This window comes from Lactuca serriola, chromosome 4, assembly GCF_051521515.1.
Source record: "Lactuca serriola cultivar US96UC23 chromosome 4, Lser_US96UC23_V15, whole genome shotgun sequence".
Taxonomy (NCBI): domain Eukaryota; kingdom Viridiplantae; phylum Streptophyta; class Magnoliopsida; order Asterales; family Asteraceae; genus Lactuca; species Lactuca serriola.
Genome location: NC_136411.1, coordinates 78,126,807 through 78,149,069, shown reverse-complemented (window position 1 = coordinate 78,149,069; position 22,263 = coordinate 78,126,807). Strand labels below are relative to the sequence as shown.

At 37.1% G+C, this 22,263-nt stretch overlaps 2 protein-coding genes across 3 annotated transcripts; one reads left to right on the top strand and one right to left on the bottom strand.

The window, feature by feature from the left end:
• The first annotated feature begins 5,807 nt into the window (after positions 1–5,807).
• On the top strand, positions 5,808–6,230 carry LOC145098533 (uncharacterized). The gene has a single exon (XM_079036165.1). It carries the CDS (start codon positions 5,808–5,810, stop codon positions 6,228–6,230), a length of 423 nt encoding a protein of 140 aa, XP_078892291.1.
• Positions 6,231–16,957: 10,727 nt separating this feature from the next.
• LOC145101952 (uncharacterized) lies at positions 16,958–21,189 on the bottom strand. 2 transcript variants are annotated; one of them, XM_079039264.1, is made up of 8 exons: positions 21,074–21,189; positions 20,377–20,495; positions 19,380–19,747; positions 19,184–19,260; positions 19,053–19,089; positions 18,067–18,280; positions 17,509–17,869; positions 16,958–17,409 (listed from the first exon to the last, which is right to left on the bottom strand). In XM_079039264.1, exons 3-8 carry the CDS (start codon positions 19,690–19,692, stop codon positions 17,242–17,244), a joined length of 1,170 nt encoding a protein of 389 aa, XP_078895390.1. In that variant the 5' UTR covers positions 19,693–19,747; positions 20,377–20,495; positions 21,074–21,189; the 3' UTR covers positions 16,958–17,241. The 2 variants fall into 2 exon arrangements, with proteins under 2 accessions (XP_078895390.1, XP_078895391.1); XM_079039265.1 differs by having other exon boundaries at positions 20,989–21,076.
• Positions 21,190–22,263: the final 1,074 nt, after the last annotated feature.

Genomic DNA, 22,263 nt, shown 5'->3' with positions numbered 1-22,263 from the left:
TGGATGATCCATGGAGGTTTAAACCCATGGAGCCTAAGGAATATGGAAGGTCATGCACATTAGGGGTTACATGGTGTAACCCTAATCTTGCCACACTATATAAGAAGCCCTTAGCATCCAAAATTGGCGACTAGACACACTAGTGTTCTTGGAGATCATTGAGTCGATTTTGGTGCAAGAAATACTCTCTCAAAAGTCTCCTTTGTTCTAGGTGTGTTGTGATTCCATTTGAGGTGCAATACTTGGGGCACTAAATTCTTAAAGGCCAAACTCAAGAAGTTCTACAAGCTACAACAAAGAGGTAATTCTATAACTCTCTTATATGTTGATTATGTCATTTTCATGCTAGTTGTAGGCTTAATGCTTTGGAAACAATATTGCATGTGTAATTAGACAAAACATAGATCCAAAGCATTTAGGGTTGTATGTGCACCATAGGATGTTGTATTATACTAAAACCCATCACGTCTATCTCGGGGTTAGGGGCAGTTTTGATGTAGAGAGGGCATGTGATGGCGTACGCCTTGAGGCAGTTGAAGCCTCATGAGGCGAACTACCCCACTCATAACCTAAAATTGGGGGTGGTTGTGTTTTCCCTCAAAATATGGAGACATTACTTGTATGGAGTTCGGTGCACCATCTTTACTGATGACAAAAGCTTGAAGTATTTGATGGATCACCAAAACCTGAACATGCGGTAGAGGAGGTGGTTGGATGTACTGAAGGATTATGATTGCGAGCTCTTGTACCACCCAAGGAAGGCCAATGTGGTGGTTGATACCTTGAGCCGCAAGGCGGCGGGTGCTCATACTAAGGATGTTTGTTTGAGGATGACGGTGATTTCCCCCTTGTTGGATATGATCAAGGAGGCTCAGGTGGATGGTTTGAAGAAAGAGAACTGAAAGATAGAACGAATTCGGGGTCAGATTCCCTTGTTTGTTCGGGATGGTCGGGGTCTTTTGACTCAATGTGGCCGGGTATAGGTACCAGTATCCGGGAGTGTGAGACAGAAGATCTTGGAAGAGACACACAAGTCCAAGTTTTCTATTCATCCAGGGGCTACAATAATGCACAAAGATCTGAGGTTGAGTTATTGGTGGCCCTGCATGAAGCGAGAGGTCGCTTGGTTTGTGGAGTGGTGCTTGACCTGTAGGAAGGTGAAGGCCGAACATCAGATGCCTCACGTCAAGGTTCATCCGCTATCTATTCCCATATGGAAATGGGAAGAGCTCTGTAACACCCATAAAATTTAAGCCAATTTTAAACTTTTTCAAAACACTTAAAACCATTCAACATTACATAGTTTGTTTTAAAAATAATAATTATCAGAGTATCCCAATATCAAATCATAAAGTCATAACAGCAGGAGGAGCGGTACGATCATGCCTTCGCCTTCCCGCGATCACCAGAAGTAACTGAAACAACAAACTGAGCTGTAAGCCCGAAAGCTTAGTGAGCTACCCCCAAAATACCCATACCCACGATAATATACATACAATGATAAACAACATACTATGGGTCCAGTCAACCATCAGGTTGGAATACCCCAGGGCCACAACCAACAGGTTGGAATGCCCACATACTATGAGTCTAATCATCCCCGGGATGCAATACTCACGGCCCATAACCAACAGGTTGGAATGCCCAGGTCTATTGACCTCCGCACAAAGCAGATAAGCCTCAACCACCAAACAAATATGTGCACATATATAACAGATAATCACATAAAAGTCTATAGACAACAATTGATCAAAATAGACCATACCACATAACACATAAGACCATCCTGTCTATTAGGATACCAGTCTAACAGATCATACTAGCATATTGCATAATACCTCCCTATAACAAGGACATTGACCTAACTAGGTCACTAAGCATAACATAAACTCATCCTAACTACTAGGATGCAAACCAATAAATATATCATGCCATAACCAGATACAATCCATAAGGGCTGGCCTTGGTGCCTTAGACCCTTTTGATAAAGTGAGGATAACTCACCTCGCTAGTAGTGTTGAAATACTGCAAATCTTCGGCTACTGTCTCACAGGGAATCCCAAATTATTACACAATAAACACCAAAATTAATACCCAAAGTAAACTTCTTGACTAAATGTCCACATCATTCATTTAGTCCACTCACGTTGTTGGGCCAAGGCCCAAATACCCAATCCTTGACTTGAAAGTCCATATAAAAGCCCATTATCGGCCCAATTTACCAAATTGGGCCCAACCTCCTAATTGGGCCTAACCCCATGATCCACTACCACTACTTGGACCAAAATATCTCATTAATAGAGTTTAGCAAAGGCCCAAATCCATTAGACCATAAACATCCCAAATCCAAAGCCCATTTGACAAAAACCCAAACAGAGGACGTACGCGGAGCGTACTCCTCTGGTACACAGGGCGTAATCATCCAAACGTTAACTACCATCGGGGTGGTTGACCCAGTACGCTGGGCGTCCTGGATTTACGCTGGGCGTACTGGACAATTTGCCAAAACCTTATTAAGTGCTTAATGGCTTAAGCAGTTAAGCCGAAACTTCAGATCCAGAGACCTAACATGCCTAGGATCCATAAAGTCATGAACTTTATCACTTTGGACGTCCATAAAGTTCTTAATGATTGGTCTTAATCCATTAAGACCTTATTTTCCATGTATAGGACATATTTAGCTGATTGGACCTCATTTTTATCATTCAAGGTCCCCTCAAGAGCCTAGAAGGACGTTCCTTTTCGTCCAAAACACAACATGCACCAACTTGTGGTTTTTGGGACAAGAATTGGGTCTTTTAAAGCAAATGGAGAGATCTAATCATATAAGCATAAAGTTTCGAACTTTATACCTTTTGGAGCTTCTTGAGCACGAGCTAACTTCAGATCTACAAGCTTGGTATCTTCCTTCAATTCTTTGATGAAAAGATTCCCTCTTAAAGCACTCAAGAACACACAAATGAGCTTAAACACACAAAAGAGGAGGATAGGGTTTTGGGAAAGACGAGTTGATCTATGGAGGCTGAGATAAGAGGGGTATTGGTGCTTATTATGTTGCTTATATAGACCCCAAACCCTAGATATTAAGGTTTCACCCAGACATTAGTACGCCCAACGTACACAAGTGTACACCCAGCTTACTAAGGCGGGCGTTAATACGCTTAGCGTACTCTTATGTACATGCATCGTACTCCCTTTTTGGCCCAAGTTTGCAAACTTGGTCCTTAACTTATCTTGGCTCTTCACTTCCAATCCCCAAGGACTATAAATGACAAGGAAAAGATAGAAGAGGGTTCGGGAATACCTGCCAAATCTCAGGATGTTACAAGATCACCATGGACTTCATCACGAAGTTACCGAGGAAGACGAGGGGTGTGGATGCCATTTGGGTTATTGTGGACATATTAACAAAGAGTGTCCATTTTATCCTGATCTCTGAGAGTATCCTTGCTAAGAAATTAGCAGACATCTATGTACGAGAGGTGGTGGTTAGGCACGGAGTTCCAGTATCTGTGGTCTTGGACTGTGATGTCCATTTTACCTCCAGGTTCTGCAGGAACTTTCATGAAGAATTAGGCACCAATTTACATTTCAGCACTACTTACTACCCTCAAACTGATGGTCAAAGCGAGCGGACAATCCAAACACTCGAGGATATAACAATACTTATCATGCTAGTATCGACCAACCCCCGTTTGACATGTTGCATGGTCGAAGGTGTAGGAACCCAGTTTTTTGGGGCGAGGTTGGGTAACGAGTTATGGGAAGCACCGAGGTGGTGCTTAAGACTACCGAGTTGATCCAACAAGTTCACGACAGGTTGCGGTTCGCGCATAGCCATCAGAAGAGCTATGCTAACCGGCGTCGCTCGGATCTCGAGTTCCAGGTGGGAGACTTTGTTTTGTTGAAAGTGTCACCATAGAAGGGTGTCATTAGGTTTTGGAAGAGGGGCAATTTAGGGCCCCGATTTATTGGTCTGTTCAGGATTTCTTCCCGGGTGGGCAAGATGGCATACCGTTTGGACCTGCCGGACGAGCTTAGCCAGATTCACAACACCTTCCATGTGTCCCAGCTTCGGAAGTGTGTCACTGACAAGGCTACGATTATTTCTTTGGATGACATTCAAGTGGATGAGAGTCTGAACTACATTGAGAGGCCCGCTGCGGTTTTGAATAGGAAAACTAAGGTTCTTCGTAACAAAGAGGTAAAGCTAGTGAAGGTGTAGTGGCGGCATCGGAAGGGCTCGAAATGGACATGGGAGCTGGAGGATGAGATGCGAGAGCATTATCCTGATTTGTATACATCGGCAGACTTCGAGGACGAAGTCTAGTTCAAGTGGGGGTGACTTGTAACGTTTGGTTCATGTATTATTTATTTCTCAATATTTTAGGATTTTGGGCTGTAACTCGATGAGTTGGGGAGCTCCAACTCGTCGTGTAGAGATTCATTTGGACGCGGGTTTAAGGACCCAAATTGATGAGTTGGGGAGCCCCAACTCGACGAGTAGACGCTGGAAAGGAAAACCCTAATTTTCAGGGTTTGCACCCTATTTAAAGGCCTTAAGCCTCATTGTTAGCCTCCCTTATCCCCCTTTTGTACATAGAAACCCTATTTCGTGCTTTTACTACCATTTTGAGTGTGTAAGAGCTTAAAGAGTGAATTTTTGGTGTTTGTTTGAAGAAGGCTTGAAGTAGGAGGTGCATAGCTGAAGGGAGAGGTTGTAGATCCCGTGTCTTCTCTGTCGTGGCAGACATATTGAGGTATAAAGTTGATACGTTGGTCATTTATTTGCTAGATCTCTTCATGTGGGAGTTATATGGTCATTATTAGCTCATTTTGGGACCATTCTTGGATTTAAGCATGTCATGAAGCTATGAATTCAGATCTGGACATCTCATGGCCTCTTTTAACTTAAATTTGCCATCTTTATCAAGTCATGGCCTTCCTTCATGACCTAAATCCCTTAAGAAGCTATGATTGAGTGTTTCAGCCCCTTAATGTCATGCATGGACGTAAAGTTAGCAATTTTACATGGTATCTTCACTATAGGGGTTCAGATCTATAGTTTGGGGCTTTGGACTCGCTGGAAAAGTGGTTGAATGTGTTAAGACGAGGAAAACTTGACGAGTTACCCTGCCAACTCGACGAGTTAACTCAGGTTTTCCTGATCCTCTGGACATTATGCGAACTCGACGAGTTGTCCTGTCAACTCGGCGAGTTGACTAGGGTCTTTCTCGGTTTTCTGAGAACTGAAGGAGCTTGACGAGTCAGCAAGTGCACTCAATGAGTTGGGTCAACTTGGACTGTTGACTTTGACTTTGACCAGGTTTGACCAAGTTTGACTTTAAGGGTATCATTGGGGGTTTTGTTGAAGTTAGTTGCAGTTTGGTTGTAGGCAGTTGAGTTTAGAGTTGTGAGTTGGGATTGGATCTTACCAGTTCAACATTTCTTAAGACGTGAGTCTCCTCAATTACATTTCAACACTACTTACCACCCTTAGACCTATTGTCAGAGCGAGCAGACAATCTAGACACTCGAGGATATGCTGCGAGCATGCATATTGGATTTCGGAGGGAGTTAGGATACATACCTTCCACTAGCGTAATTTTCATATAAAAATAGTTATCATGCTAGTATCGACCGAACCCCATTTGAGATGTTGTATGGTCGGAGGTGTAGGACCCCAATTTGTTGGGGTGAGGTTGGGTACCAAGCCATGGGAAGCGCCAAGGTGGTGCTTAAGACTACCGAGTCGATCCAGGAAGTGCGCAACAGGATGTGAGTCGCTCAGAGCCGTCAGAAGAGCTATGCTGGCCGGCGTCGCTTGTATCTCGAGTTCCAGGTGGGAGACTTCGTTTTACACGAAGGTGTCACCATGGAAGGAAGTCACTAGGTTTCGGAAGAGGGGCAAGTTAGGGCCCCGATTTATTGGTCTGTTCAGGATTTCTGCCCGGGTGGGCAAGTTGACATACCGTTTGGACCTGCTAGACGAGCTTAGCCAGATTCACAACACCTTTCATGTGTCTCAGATTCAGAAGTGTGTCACTAAAGAGGCTGCGGTTATTTCTTTCGATGGCGTTCAGGTGTATGAGAGTCTGAACTACATTGAGAGGCCCGTTGTGATTTTGGATAGGAAAACTAAGGTTCTTCGTAACAAAGAGGTGAAGCTAGTGAAGGTGCAATGGCAACATCGAAATGGATCGGAATGGACATGGGAGCTGGAGGATTAGATGCGAGAGCATTATCCTGATTTGTTTGCGTTGGCAGACTTCGAGGATGAAGTCTAGTTCAAGTGGGGGAGACTTGTAACGCTTGGTTCATGTATTATTTATTTCTCAATATTTTAGGGTTTTGGGTTGTAACTCGACCAGTTGGGGAGCTCCAACTCGTCATGTAGAGATTCATTCGGATGCGGGTTTAAGGAGACGAGTTGGTGAGCCCCAACTCAACGAGTAGATGTTGGAAAGGAAAACCCTAATTTTCAGGGTTTGGACCCCATTTAAAGGCACTAAGCCTCATTGTTAGCCTCCATTATCGCCCCTTTGTCCAGAGAAACCCTAGTTTGTGCTTTTCCTACCAGTTTGAGTGTGTGAGAGCTTAAAGAGTGCATTTTTGGTGTTTATTTGAATAAGGCTTGAAGTAAGAGGTGCATAACTGAAGGGAGAGGTTGTAGATCCCGTTTCTTCTCTGTTGTGGCATCCATATTGAGGTATAAAGTTGATAACTTGGTCATTTATTTGCTAGATCTCTTCATGTAGGTGTGAGCATAACCGAGTACCCGACCAATTTAACAGGAACCGAAACCGGAATCGGAACCGGCGATTCTTAGTACGACGGAACCGGAACCGCCTATACCGTTCCTTAAATTTTGGAACCGATCCCAGAATCGCTTGGAATCGATTCCGGTTCCGGGTACCCGCATAATTTTATGTAAACTTTAACAACTAGTCACTTGTAAATTAATTTACAACAAAAATCAAATCCTACAATAATTTACAACAAAAAGTAAACATACACACCTGGTCACTAAAAGATCATCATCATTTGCAAATAAACTTACAACTACAACAATCTTAGCTTAATTCAATTGTAAAAGGATCAACATCAAGTCTAGCAAGTCTTTAATAGTTAACAATTAACACTCAACAACACAAAAGTTATCAAAATAAACATTTCAATAGCAAACAAAAGTCATAACATGCTCCTCAACAACAATTCTATAAGTCTGCATCAACCTAACAACAATTATGTATCAACCCAATAACAAGTTTGTGACAGCCCAATAGCACACAGTCCAATAGCAAACCTGTAAAAGCCCAACAACAAATAGTCAAACAACAAACAACCCATCAACAAACAAATAACAACCATCAGCAACTCTAAAACATGTTAACAACCCAAAAAACAATATCTATTATGGATTATGAGCATAAAAACAAAATAAAATAGTAGGAGTTATAAAGTTACCTCAAAAAGCAAATATTTATTATGATTTCCGACCAATTGTAATATCAACAGTGTCACCAATTTCTGCAATAGATATTAAACAAACAATTCAAATTAATAAATATATACATAATACAGGAAAATATAATTAAAAGTACAAAATAAAAGTGTAACATACCTTTCTCATATTTTTCCACATCATCCAATAGTTGTTCAAGATCAATACATACATTTGATCCTCTCAACCAATCTTGAGTACATATCATAGTTTCCACTGTCTTAAAACCCAAACTACTACGAAAGTCATCCACCACGCGACCGGAAGTACTAAACGCAGATTCACTAGCAACTGTAGAAACTGGAATGGCTAGAATGTCTTTAGCCAATGATGCCAACACCTTATATGTTGTACATTTTCACTCCACCACTTCAAAATTTCAAAGGATTCATTGTTCATTTGTCAGGTGGAGAATCAAGATAGTCTTCCAATTCAGATTTGTCTATAGCATCCTCAACATCTTTCTCATAGAATTCATCATAGATTTTTGTCATTTGTTTATTCTTAACCACTCTAGCAAAATTTTGGCCATCATCATCTTTCTAATAGGAAGAACTAGAAGAATTATTCTTTGCTTTTGTTGAAACAGTATCATAATGATTATACAACCTTTTCAAAACATCATACACATCATCATATATGTCTTCAAATTTCTTCTCGTCCAAAGGAAAGATCTTCGTTAAAGAAAACTTGACAAACCTCATCTTATACCTTGGATCAAGAGCAACTGCAACTAAAACCATGACATTTGTTTTCCTAAAGTCTCCATAATATTTGTCAAACTTTTTTCTCATTTGATCCCCCATAGTAACGATTCTAATATTAGGATCCATATCTTGTTTCCAGTCCAACAAAGAAGCTAATACACCCAAGATCTCATGATAATTCATATTGGCTGTGACATACAAAGTGACAGACATCCTTTTTGTGGCATTAAAAAATTGTTTAAAACAAAGTGATAAAGCTTTAGCATTATCCCAATCTTTTTGAGAGGGAAACTTGTCTTTAAGATCTTTCTCAATTTGGGGATCTTCTTGTTTCATTCTTTTAAAATCTTTCTCAAACTTAAGAGCCGTATCTAACATAATGTAAGTGAAGTTTCACCATGTTGGTACATCAAGAGATACCAACCCTTTACATGAAACTTTTGATTTTAAAACGCAATCATCAAACAATTTAGATCTTTCCAAAGAACTCCTCACATATACAATAACACCCCAAATAGAATTAATGGAATTCTTAACCATATCCAAGCCATATTTAACAATTAGGTTTAAGATATGGACGACACATCTCATATGAAAAAACTCACCCCCTAAAACAAGTTTGCCTATAAGGTGTTATTTTAAATAAGCAACAACAACATCGTTTGAGCTTGCATTATCTACGGTGATACAAGCTAACTTATCTTCTAAACCCCAATTTAGAATACAAGACTCTACTACTTTTCCAATTTCTTTCCCTTTATGACTATCCATTACTCGAAAATTCAGAATTCTTTTATGTAATTTCCGATTGTCATCGATAAAATGCGCAGTCAAACATAAATAGTTTAGATTTTGTACAGAAGTCCAACAATCAGTAGTGAGAGCAATCCTAGATGTCACACCTTTGAATGTATTTCTCAAATTCTCCATCTCTCTTAAAAAAAGTTTACCAATATCTATAGAAACCGTGAAACGTGATGGCAAACAAAATTGTGGAACAACGACACTATAAAAATATCTAAAGCCATCACGTTCCACGTAAGAAAATGGTTCCTCGTCAATGACAATCATTTTAGCTAAAGCTTGCATAATGTAATTTTGATTAAATTCCCAATTAGAAATAGTGGTAGCATCACTTTGACTTGTTTTAAAAATGCTAATTTTTTTTTGTTTTTTATCTATATTTTCGGGGTTATTTGGACATGTAAGAAGATGTTTAGCCATAGATGATGTACCATTCTTTGTAGCAACCTTCAACACTCTAGAGGAGAATTTGCATTGGGCTTTTACAATTTTGTTAGTCTTTGGATCTCGAATATCAACGTATTTATGCCAAACATTTGCTGTTCTTTTGTCCCCAACTGATTGAGTGGTTTGTTGCTCAACATCACTTTCACGATCCAAATCTATGGGTTGCTATTGTTCCATTATTGGCTAGCCTAAAATTTCAAAATAAATAGTAAGTAATCGTGTTCATAATCACCAAAAAACTATGAACATGTACTACAAATCACAAAACATAAGTAATCCCTTATTTTTTTCATATCAGTAAATACTAAATAAATAACAAATCATGAATCATAGAGGATCATTAATCAATAAAAGAGATGAGTGTGCGATTGAAGAATCATTAATCAGCATAGAGAATCATTAATTAGTAAAAGAATCATTAATCTAACCTGTGGAGTCGGAGAAGTCGTCGCTGTAGAGCTAGAGAAGTCATTGCTGCCCACTTGTATGTCAAATTCAAAGAAACGAGTGTGCGATTGAAGTCGTCGTTGGTCGTCGGCTTGCACTATGGTCTATTGACACTGAATTGAACACCGAATTGAACACATCGTCGACATCGATCAGTTTCTAACTTGGGAGAATGAGACTTACGGTGTGCGATTGAATGGTATAAGTGTGCGATTGATGTAAGAACGAGTTAGGATGGAGCGAGAACGAGATGCGATTGAAGTCTGAACTAGTTAGGTTGGAGTGAGAATGCGAGAATGAGACACCACCTCAAATCTTGTGTGTGTTTGTGAATTATGGATGTAGTGGCGGCCAAGAACTACAACGACAACTAAAGACTACAATCATAAAACCCTAGTCGAATGTATTTTTGTTTTGTACATAATTTTTAATTTTGGAATATATAATAATAATAATAATAATAATAATAATAATAACAATAATATAAAAAAACTATTAAAAGGCCGGGTATCCGTTGGTTCTGGTTCGTTGGTTCCGGTTACCCACCGGTTCCGGGTACCCTGTACAAAAAACGAAACCGCCAGTTACCCAGCGGATACCGGTTCCAAGATAATGAGAACCGGAACTGGAACCGCTTAAGGCGGTTCTTAGATTTTAGGATCCGGAAATGGAACCGCCTAGGCGTCTCCGGTTTCGGAACCGGCAGTTCCGTGGCGGTTTTGGTTCCGAAAACGGGTACCATGTTACGCTGCTCACCCCTATCTTCATGTGGGAGTTTATGGTCATTATTAGCTCATTTTGGGACCATTCTTGGATTTGAGCATGCTATGAAGCTATGACTTTAGATCTAGACATGGCCTCTTTTGACTTAAAGTTGCCATCTTTATCAAATCATGGCCTTCCTTCATGACCTAAATCCCTTAAGAAGCTATGATTGAGTGTTTTAGCCCCCTTAATGCCATGCATGGACGTAAAGTTAGCAACTTTACGTGGTATCTTCACCATAGGGGTTTAGATCTATAGTTTGGGGATTTGGACTCGCTGGAAAAGTGGCTGAATGTGTTAAGGACTAGGAAAACTTGACGAGTTGCCCTGCCAACTCGACGAGTTAACTCGGGTTTCCCCGATCCTATGGATATTATACGAACCTGATGAGTTGTCCTGTCAACTTGGCGAGTTGACTAGGGTCTTTCCCGGTTTTCTGAGAACTGAAGGAACTCGACGAGTTAGCAAGTGCACTTGATGAGTTGGGTCAACATGGACTGTTGCCTTTGACTTGGACCAGGGTTGACTAAGTTTGACTTTAAGGGTATCATTGTTGATTCGGGGTTTTGTTGGCGTTAGTTGCAGGGTGGTTGTAGGTGGTTGAGTTCAGAGTTATGAGTTGGGATTGGATCTTACCAGTTCAACATTTCTTGAGAGGTGAGTCTCCTCACCATACCAATGGGTTGAAGGCACCAAAGCCGACCCATTATGCGATATGTGATATGTGATATACTAGTTTTTATGTGATATGTGATATATGCTAGCATCCTCTGTGATATTTGCATGGAAGACCTCGGGGGGTTCCCGAGGCAGTCAGATATTAGACCATGTGGGGGTTTCCATGGCACTGGTGTAAGACCTTAGAGGGTTTCCATGGCATCCTTATATGTTTTTAAGACCATGTGGAGGTTCCCATGGTAATGGGATAAGACCATGTGGGGGTTCTCATGGCACTCGCTGTAAGACATTGGAGGGTTTCCATGGCATCCTTATTTGATTGTATGCATGGCTTATGTGGTATATGTAGCCGATATAGCCAATATGGGTTATGTGATTTTGTAGATTGTGTGGGGTGTATGCTCTGGGGAACTCACTAAGCATTAGCTTACAGTTTGTTGGTTGTTTCAGGTACTTCAGGATCTAAGCGCAAGAGCCCGACGTGATGACGCGACATGCACTCTCTGGCGTTTCATTTGGGACACTCTGATTTTATGATTAATTTATCTGATGTTATGGATTTTGAAAACAAATGTGTTTAGAATTTTATATCTTACGGAAATGTTTTGGTTATTTAAAATGAAAAATTTTGTTGGAAATTTGGGTTGTTACATCGAAGGAAAAGAAACAAAACAGAAAATGAATTGTGTCTAGTTTCCACGCCATGGAGAGCAAAACCCCATGACATGACCACTAGGAAACTTTCTTGAATCTCTACCGGTTAAACCCTATTGGCAACTTCTTAGATATCCATCTTGAGCGAAGTGAAAGGCCTTTCCATTAACAAACATCGTAATCCAACAGTTAGAGCCCTTTATTTTCAATATGGACCCACTTATTAGGGAGAATGTATCAAGACTGATGTGCATACTGTCAACATAACTCTTTAACAAATTTGCAAAGGCCAATCTCCATATGATGTTCTTTATAATCAAAATACTGATTTAAACAAACTCAAAACTTTTGGATGTCTTTGTTTTGTATCCTCAATACTAGTCAATCGTGACAAGTTTATTCCCAAAGCTCACCTATGCATATTCATTGGCTATCCACTTGGTCAAAAAGCATACAAAATTTTAAACTTAATCACCCATGATATCCCCATTTTATGAGAGGTTATGTTTTTTGAGGATCTTTTCTACTACATGCTCTCAAACGATCTTCTGAAATACCTTCTTACATGCCCAATGTTAATAATGAAGATGCTCATCTTCATTCCACCAAAATGGATATACCTTCACATGATGATCATACAACATCTTCCAAAAACCCCTTTACGATGTACTACCAGAGTTCGTTCTCCACCATCTCTTTTACAAGACTATGTATAAAATCATGTATCCTCTATTGATGATCATACCTCATGCCATCATAGTATCACTAATTTTTGTATTGATGAAATGTTCCATGATGCTTCTTCCAACTTTGTAGCTCATGTTTCTTCTTCTTCATATGCTTCTAATGTTCATTTGTAGCCAACATTTTAGCATCATGTAAAAGGCATTCCTAAATGGGAACATGCCATGCAAGCAGAATTAAATGCCATCACTAAAAAACACACATGGGACATTGTAAATATTTCAAAAGGGAAGAAGCCCGTTACATGTCGTTGGGTATACAAAGTCAAATATCAAGCATATGGTTCTGTTGAGTTGTATAGAGCTTGTTTGGTGGCCAAGAGATTCACTCAACAAGAGGATATAGTCTACTATGAAACATTTTCTCCAGTTGTGAAATCTAGCACTGTTAGAAGCATCATTGCATTAGTTGTTAAGAACAAATGGGACATACATCATTTTGATGTGAACAACGTATTTTTACATGGAGATTTACATGCGTCTTCCTCTAGGTCATATGCTTTCTTCCCCATCCCTTGTTTGTCATCTTAACAAGTCACTTTATGGTTTAACATCTAGACAATGGTATGCCAAATTGTCTTTTGCTTTACATATTCGAGGATACTCTCATTCCCCACATGATTATTGTTTGTTCTTAAAGAAAATAGAGAAAGTCTTATCACTGTCGCTATATATGTCGATGATGTGTTAGTCACTGGGAATGCCAATGATGAGATTGCTAAACTCAAGACTTTTCTTCATGATCGATTTCAAATAAAAGATTTGGGGCTGCTTGATTTTTTTTTGTGCTTGAGTTCACTAAAGTTAATAGGGGTATGGTTGTCCATCAAAGCAAATTTATTAAGGAACTATTACATGTTTATGATCTTAATGATTCAAAGCATGCATCTACACCTCCTTTTGCTCAATTAAAACTCTTACCCATCATGAATGATCCTTTGTAAGATCCTATACTTTATCAACAACTTGTTGGAAGACTCAGCTTCTTGTTGCACACACGTCTTGATCTTGCATTTTCTATCCAACATTTAAGTCAATTTAACAAAACTCCTTCTTAAGCTCATTACAATGTTGCATTACATGTTTTGAAGTATCTAAAAGGGACAATTTATCAAGCTATCTACTTCAATGATACTTCAAATTTTTAGCTTGAAGCTTATTGTGACTCCAATTGGGTGGCTTGTCTTATTGCACGTAGATCTGTCCCTAGCTATTACATCATTTTTTGGTGGAACACCTATCTAATGGAAATCCAAGAAACAAGTGACTGTTTCTTTTTCTTCTGCCGAGACCTGATATCGATTAATGAGACGCGTATGTGCAGAATTATCTTGGCTGAGTAGATTACTTGCTGAACTTAATGTGCCAAATATCACTCCTATTCCCCTCAAATGTGACAACATGGCTGCTATTCATGTTGCGTCTAATAATGTTTTCCATTAGCGCACTAAACATATCGAACTCGATTTCCATTTTGTTCGAGAACAAGTTCAAGCGGGAGTGATTAATTTGTGTCATGTTTCTATGATGGAGCGATGGGCTGGTATGTTTACGAAACAACTCCCAGGGCATCAACATTCTGAAGCTCTAACCAAGCTTGGTTTGCTTCACTGCCCACCAACTTGAGAAGGAGGGGGGGGGGGGGGGTGGCCACGTTATCAGATCACTAGAATTCTTGTTAGTTAAAGTTAGTTATGATCAAGGGTATTTTAGTAATTTTGCATGTACAGTTAGTTATTTTCTTTTTGTTCAGCTAGTTACGTATATATGTAATTACTTCTGAGTGTGTTAATCAATTTAAAGAAACCTTTCTCCATTTCATGTTCATGCATTAACTCATAACATAAGGCCTTATAATCTTGTTAATGATTCCTAAAAGAAATTGAAGAGCTAGGAGAAAACTCATGATCCGTTCTTCTGGTAATATGGCCCTTTCTTAATTTCTCTATATACATGTCCACTTAAGTTCCGTTCTTTAGATAATATAATTTATGAAACCATATTCATTTCATCATGAAGTAATTAACATACAATTTTTTTTTCAAATCCCACATGCTTGAACTTTAGGGTGCTCTGTCGTTATAATTTGTGAAACCATATTCATTTCATGAAGTAATTAACATACATTTTTTTTTCAAATCCCACATGCTTGAATTTTAGGGTACTAGTCTATTCACGAAATAGTTCTGACTTTATTGTACGCAATATAATGCCAAAATATCAAAAGCCATAATTCTTTAGCTATAGCAACTTCCGGTCAAGATTGAAGCCGTAAATAATTATATAATGCATGTGAACTTAAAATGGTTGTCTCTTTGGTGTTACTGTCAACAGTGAACCAACCACCACATGCGAATTACGAGCTGCCTAACCTAACTTTTAATCGTTTTCCCTTCTTATTCTTAATTGTGGACGTGATGATCTTAAGCTCTCACCTATTTTCAAGATTCCAGCTGGACGCTCATTTGTTAAAGTCATAAATTGAATTTACTTCGGTTTGATATTGTCAAACTTAGGAATACTTTATTCATATATATTTCTCTTTTGTTTCTTTCTCTTTTCTTTTATTATTATTTTTTAAATCTGTTCACCATCTTGCATGTTGAGCTTAATTTCTAAAGATAAACGTACCCAAAAGGAAAGACTTATCGAAATGTGTATTTGTTTCTTTAATTGGTTGGTATTTTTATGTGGGCCACGTTAAAAACTGCGAGTTTTAGTGATGAATATATGATTCTTCTGTAATGATTATTTTTTATACGCCTAGGTAAATGATTTGGGGTGAAATCAAGGTTGATCAAGGCTTGAGATTATTTCCTAAAGGTGGCGGGGTGTGTACAAGTATAGATAAATAGGGAGAGGGTAGGGTTTTGTGACTTTAAATTTGTCAGCTTGCATTCTCAACTAAGTTCATTAAATCTGCTAAAACTTACACCACTTTACTTGGTTGAATACATAAAACATCCAAGGTGAACTATCTATCTGATCAATCATGTTGTCATTAAGTCCATGTTTATTTTTATTTAGGATTTTTACATAAGTACGTAGTGTATAAGCACTACAAGAAATAAGAGCATTAGGCAATCAACCACTAAACCTGTCTGACAAATAAACAAAGCCAATCATATTAAAACGACTAGCCAGACTATATATTATTGTTATTCTTCCACCTCAAAAAGACTATCAAGACTAATACATTCTTCTGAGAAACACGTAGCTTCTAGCCTTCTATATTCATTTCATTCTAACTGTCTCCAAAATTCCCTCATGTAGATACAGAATATTCAGAATGTGAATTTAATTTCTATCCCATATCCCATTTTGGTCCGTTTAAGCATTTTTTATTTCATGAAAAAGAAATTAGTAGAGGAAAAAAAGGCCTCCATTGGTTATAAGGGTTAATCTAGTTATAAACACATTCTTCTGTTTGCTACTTGCAAGGTAGTGTCCAGGAACTTAAAAAAACTATATATTATTACTCTTCCACCTCAAATTCATGGTAAACGCTGGTTTCTCATTTAATTAAGTGGGGCTCTTCAGTTTATCTTAACAACTTTATTTTGGTCAAAATCATAATAACAGTCGTTAAGATAAACTTAAAAGCGCCCACTTAACTTAAAACTTTGTACTTTTGTGGGCTGGCTAGCTTCTCCCTATTTGTTATGTATAATATTTGGTTGGTTGCAATAAAAAATTATATCTTCTTACTTTCAATGCCTGTCAACCCATAAACAATGCTGCAACGGTTTGACAAATGACAACATGTACAAGTTCTACATGGAAAGATTTTTAGGTTTTTGTGCTTATTTTATTTTTTAGTATATGTATGTGGACCACTTTTTTTTTTTTTTTTTTTTTTTTTTTTTTTTTTTTGTATATTACTATTCACTCAAGTACGTACTCTTTTTAGATTTTGTGTTTTCAGCTACAAGGTTTAATTAAGTTCACCTTCTAATGCATGGTAGATGTGTAGTATGACATGCATGTTATTCTGTTTTTGTTAATGCCTTCATTTGATATATAGATAGTATACAATTCTACTATTGATATATTTGGCAGAGTGAAAACTTTCATGTTAAAGCATAGTTTGCGTGTATGAGTTTACCCCTCCAATATGAATAAAAATGAAAATCAACATCTCCCATGATCCATAAAGGAACATTATCTACTTGATAATAAACAATATGCATGGCTGCATGCTATGCATCTTCGCGAAGAACAGTTACTAGATTAATTATGATCTACCATTTCATACTAAAGTTGCTACAGTATAACCTTGTTCATTTTACATGTCAATACGTACAACTACAGCCGAAATATTTTCTGGTCATATGGGATAGAAAAAACCATGTAAATAATAGCTTTTGAAAACAAGTACTTAAACGATCTCACTAGCTCCTATGTCTATCCATGCGCTTGGTCAGATCTTAAGTACTCGTCTCAATCTAGCTAGCCTCCTGTTACATACGTTTATATATAACCTATATTTAACTCACTCTAGGTTGGTTTTTGTCTCCTTCAAAGAAAGTGATAACATAGTGTTGATTTCAGGAGTACTCCTTTGATGATTATTCTCTTCATCTACATCTTCGTTTTGGCTCAAACTAAGCTTCAAATCTGCCTTCCTTTCCTTATCCTTCCACCCTTTATCTTGTTTTAACTAAAGAAAACATGATTTGCGCATGAGGAAACTTGTTAGAATTAATTAATTGAATCCTAACATAGCAAGTAATGATCATCAGCCAAGAGAGAATGATACCTCAAGTAGAAATGCGGCTTTTGATTGTGAACTCAATAATGGTGTAGAATCATTGAAAGGTGATTGAGAATGAAGCATCCTCGCTCTCTCTCTGTAATACTGTTGACATTGAGAAAGACCGAAAGGATCGGAGGTGGAACTACTGGTTATTATAGGTAACCATTTATCTTTTCTTTGATCCTGTGGCCACTTCTTCTCCTCAAGAAGTTGGTTAGATCTCATAGTTCCATGGAATTTGTTTGCATCAAAAGGCTTTTCTGGCATATGATTCAAAATATCTTTCATCATTTTGTTCCCATCTCCAAAATCTCTTCTCATCGGTGAAGACCCTTGAATTTGATTAGATAGCCATATTTGGTGCCTTTAGAGAGAAAGAAATTAATAAACACACATGAAATATAAAACATATGTCTTGAGATGAAAAAAGTGAGTATTACTTTTGTTCACATTGATACATGCATGACATAGGAACAAAAATTAATCCAAGTGTTTGGTTTCATTGAGTTGACTGAGGTGGAAAATACTGAAAATAATTAAGTTTCCATTTGGCATATATACCTCGATAAGAAATGGTGGATACCACGTGTTGGTCGAAAACCAGAATCATGAAGATGACTTCTGCAGTGATCATCACCCTCTTGTAAATTGCTTGGTAGAACAATCCCACCATTTGCTAGTTTCAAATGTTGGAAGGGAGTACCTCTACTTGAGTACAAATTGCTATAAATATGTGGTCTTCCTTGCATCGTTTGTGTAGCCCTCTGAGATAATACTGCAGAAGCAATATAATTCATTAAAATTGAAGTTGTCAAAATACGTTCTTCAGCTTCAGTCTGTAATTCACCACATTCCAGGTCATTTTTTTATAGTAAAATATAAAAACTTTAATTTGCATTATGAGAATACTTGGTTCTACCACATATCGTAAACTAGAAAAATGCAACTATAGACCTTTAAATTGCTCTACAACGATATTTAATGTTGCTCTAGTTGCATATGTTGTAACCATTTGCTACTACAATTACCAAAAAAGCTCTAATATAATCATATAAACTAAACGATATCTTAATTTTTTTAGAGCGATTTAATTAATTTTTTATCAACATTTCTGCGGTAGATAACAAATAGGATGTTATTCATTTAGTTTTATTACATTAGAATTGCAACATTTTTTTTTCTAAATGCTTCACGCACATTGTTACTTTAATTTGTCGGATAATTAAAACATTTTCGCCCATTTATTGTTAATCTTATACATGAACTATTAATTTTGACTATATTTAACAGCAATTTTACCCATTTACTCGTTCAAACAGGTTTAGGTCACAATTAAATGGTATTTACAACTAGACACATTGCAAAAAGTTTTGTTAAAACTTAACTTTTGTCACATGTCAAGATGTTAATGAGAAGGATCAATTATCTTTGTTCTATATATGTATGGTTTCTAGTAGCCTTATAAGCTTTCATATATATTATAAAGTATATACGCTAGTATTTTTTCCTTAATGTTGTCTTTTCCTATATCGAAGATCATGTCTTACCTTGTCCAGAATCATCAAGCTTCTTGCTTCTATACATCTGCCATTGAAAGGGTATATATTACTGATCAAAATTGGGAGAACAATTGGAGAATGCTATATAAGCTTTTAATGATATTGCTGAATTTAGTTACCTGCAAATGACTTTTCACATGAGCGATACTTAGTCCTCTCACATTCATTAGATGAAGAACAGACTTGGGAGTTGCTTCTGTAATTAAGCCAAAAACATTCAAGTTTTCACCAAAAGATATCATTCATTATGTTTAAATTAATAATAAACGTATAATTATTATATCGAGACAAAGAAAGACTTAGAGAATAACTTACTTTCTTGTCCACCAAGCCTTTCAATAGCATTAACAAAAGCATGATGGAGTTCAGGAGTCCAACGAAGTCTAGGCATCTTGGAGCGAACATATTGTCTAACACGACCCTTTCTGTTCTTTGATGAACTTCCTTCTTCAAACTTCTGATCATCTTCAACACATAGATCAATATTATCTTCTTGGCTGCTTGCTTCTTCATTCAAATCAAATGATGTAACTTGCTTATTCATGGAAGAATTAGATGATGTGTTTCCTCCATATTGATCAAAACTAGGTTCTTCATTACTCTCCAGTGTATCGAAATCTCCTGACATTATTCACGTCTGTATCTATATAGAACAACTATGTCCAGGTTCTAAAGACGTGTTTCTGAAATATGTAATTAAGAAAAAGTTAGGCATAAAATGTGGTGTACACATTATATAAGGTAGCAGATGAGAAAAGAAAGAAGCAGAAAACATGAATCAAGCTATTCTAGAAAACAAAACTGTTAATTTTATTAACAAGAGTTTATGCAATAACAAGCCATGTTGGAAATTTAAGTAATTAATATAAATTCCAGTGGCATTTTATATATATAAAGAATTAGAACGATGTGTCTTCTTTTTCACTTAATAGTATACTGCACCTACCATGAGTATCATACTTAATTTAGTAGTTATGAATTTGAATTCAATATTTATAGTCTTTCATCTACTTGCATAAATTCTAATAACGGAAGCATCAATTTTGTAGTAAATCTCTTAGTATAGTTTCTTTGAAACTTTTGTATATAATAATTATGAGCCTCAGATTTAGTCTCCTACTATACGCAAGTGTTTAGATTTGATCAAATCAAATAATAAGTTCATAAAGAATGTTAGAATTGATCAAATCAAATAATAAGTTCAAAAAGAATGAATTAAGCGAAGGGGATGAACAATACGACAATATATTTTTCAGAGGTATTTCACGTCCAGAATAAGTTGTCAAATAGGAAATGATTCAGATCAACTTACGCCTGTCTTTTGGTGTTGCTTGAACCCTACTTCCTTTTTTTGAACAACAATCTTCCTTCTTCAACCCCTTCCAATTTTCTGGTCGATATGATGTAAGATTCTAGTTGCATTAGCAGCCCCTAAACAATTGAATTGAAGTCAACTGACCTTAAACGCAAAAGAGTTACCTTTATGCAGCTACTTTTTCTATGAAAGAAAAGGCTACTACATAATAGAACTTAAGCAGGTGAGAAGATCATATGCTTTGTATATATATATATATATATATATATATATATATATATATATATATATATATATATATATATATATATATATATATATATATATATATATATATATATATAGAGAGAGAGAGAGAGAGAGAGAGAGAGAGAGAGAATTAAGCATAATAAATAAATAGTTAATTGTAAACAACCAAATCACTGTTGGTGGTTAAGGAACTGCAGGAAGAGCAGAAAAAAAAAGTCTCTAAAGTGTAATTAGATAAAAAAAAACCATAACTCATCAAAATTGTTTAATTAAGCTATATAATACATGATTGATAGTGTATATTTACGAAATTAAGCCAAAGATGAAGATCATGTTCGTTGATCTTTTTTTTCTTCTTACAAGTATAGAGAAAGCATGGATGATATATATGTAAGTGCTTCAAACCATTCTTCTGTAATTAAAGACCTTCATGACCACTCCTTACCATGTTACAGAAACCAATCAAACGAATAAGTCACTGAACGGCATCATGAGAGAGAGAGAGAGAGAGAGAGAGAGAGAGAGAGAGAGAGAGAGAGAGAGAGAGAGAGAGAGAGAGAGAGAGATGTTTTATCTAGATTTTTATGACGTTTTAATTTGATTTAGAAATGGAATAAAACCATCATTTTTCCAAACCACCTCTACCCCTCTCTCTCTCTCTCTCTCTTTATATATATATATATATATATATATATATATATATATATATATATATATATATATATATATATATATAAACGTAATTTCAAATAAAAACAGTAAATAGTGTAAAAACGTAAAAACACTATGTTTATGCTATTATTCTGTAATGAATGTTGTATATATGTATTGTTAAAATAATTCTAATATGAATATTAACGTTTGATTATTCATATATTCATTAGAATTTTATTATTCTATTATAAATTTATGTATGTGTATTTTTGTAGTATTTGGCAACTCGTCGATTGTATCTGGCAACTTGTCGAGTCCATTCAGTGTTCAGAAAACCAGGGAAAACCCTACCCAACTTGCCGAGTTATCTCATCAACTCGTCGAGCTCGCTGAGTATCCAGAAATCAGGGAAACCCCGAGCCAACTCGTCGAGTTCCCTTGTGAAATCGTCGAGTTCTTTAGTCCGCCAACCCACTTAATGCATTAAGCCCCTTTTTCTCGAATCCAAAGGTTTCAAAATTCAGATCCCTAACCATAGAGACGACTAGGAGGGTAAAGTTTCCAACTTTACCCCTGAGATCGTCTAATAAGCTCTAGACCCAAACCCTAGCTCCTTTGAAGAGGGTCTTGACCCATTAAGCCTCTAGCTCTTTGCTTTAATGTTTCACATTGCAGATCCGAGGTTCTAGGGTGGTTTAATCATGTAAAGTTTCTAAATTTACGTCCTTGCATGGTATTAAGGGGCTAAAACACTCCAACATGGCTTATTAAGGGATTTAGGGCATGAGGGTGGGCCATGACTTAACAAAAATGGCAACTTTACGTCCAAAGAGGCCATAAGGTGTCCAGATCTGAAGTCATAGCTTCAAACCATGCTAAAGACTAAGAATGACTCAAGAATAAGCTAAAATGACACAAAAACCTCTAATGGAGAGATCTAGCAAATGAATGATCAAGGCATCAACTTTTTACCTCAATATG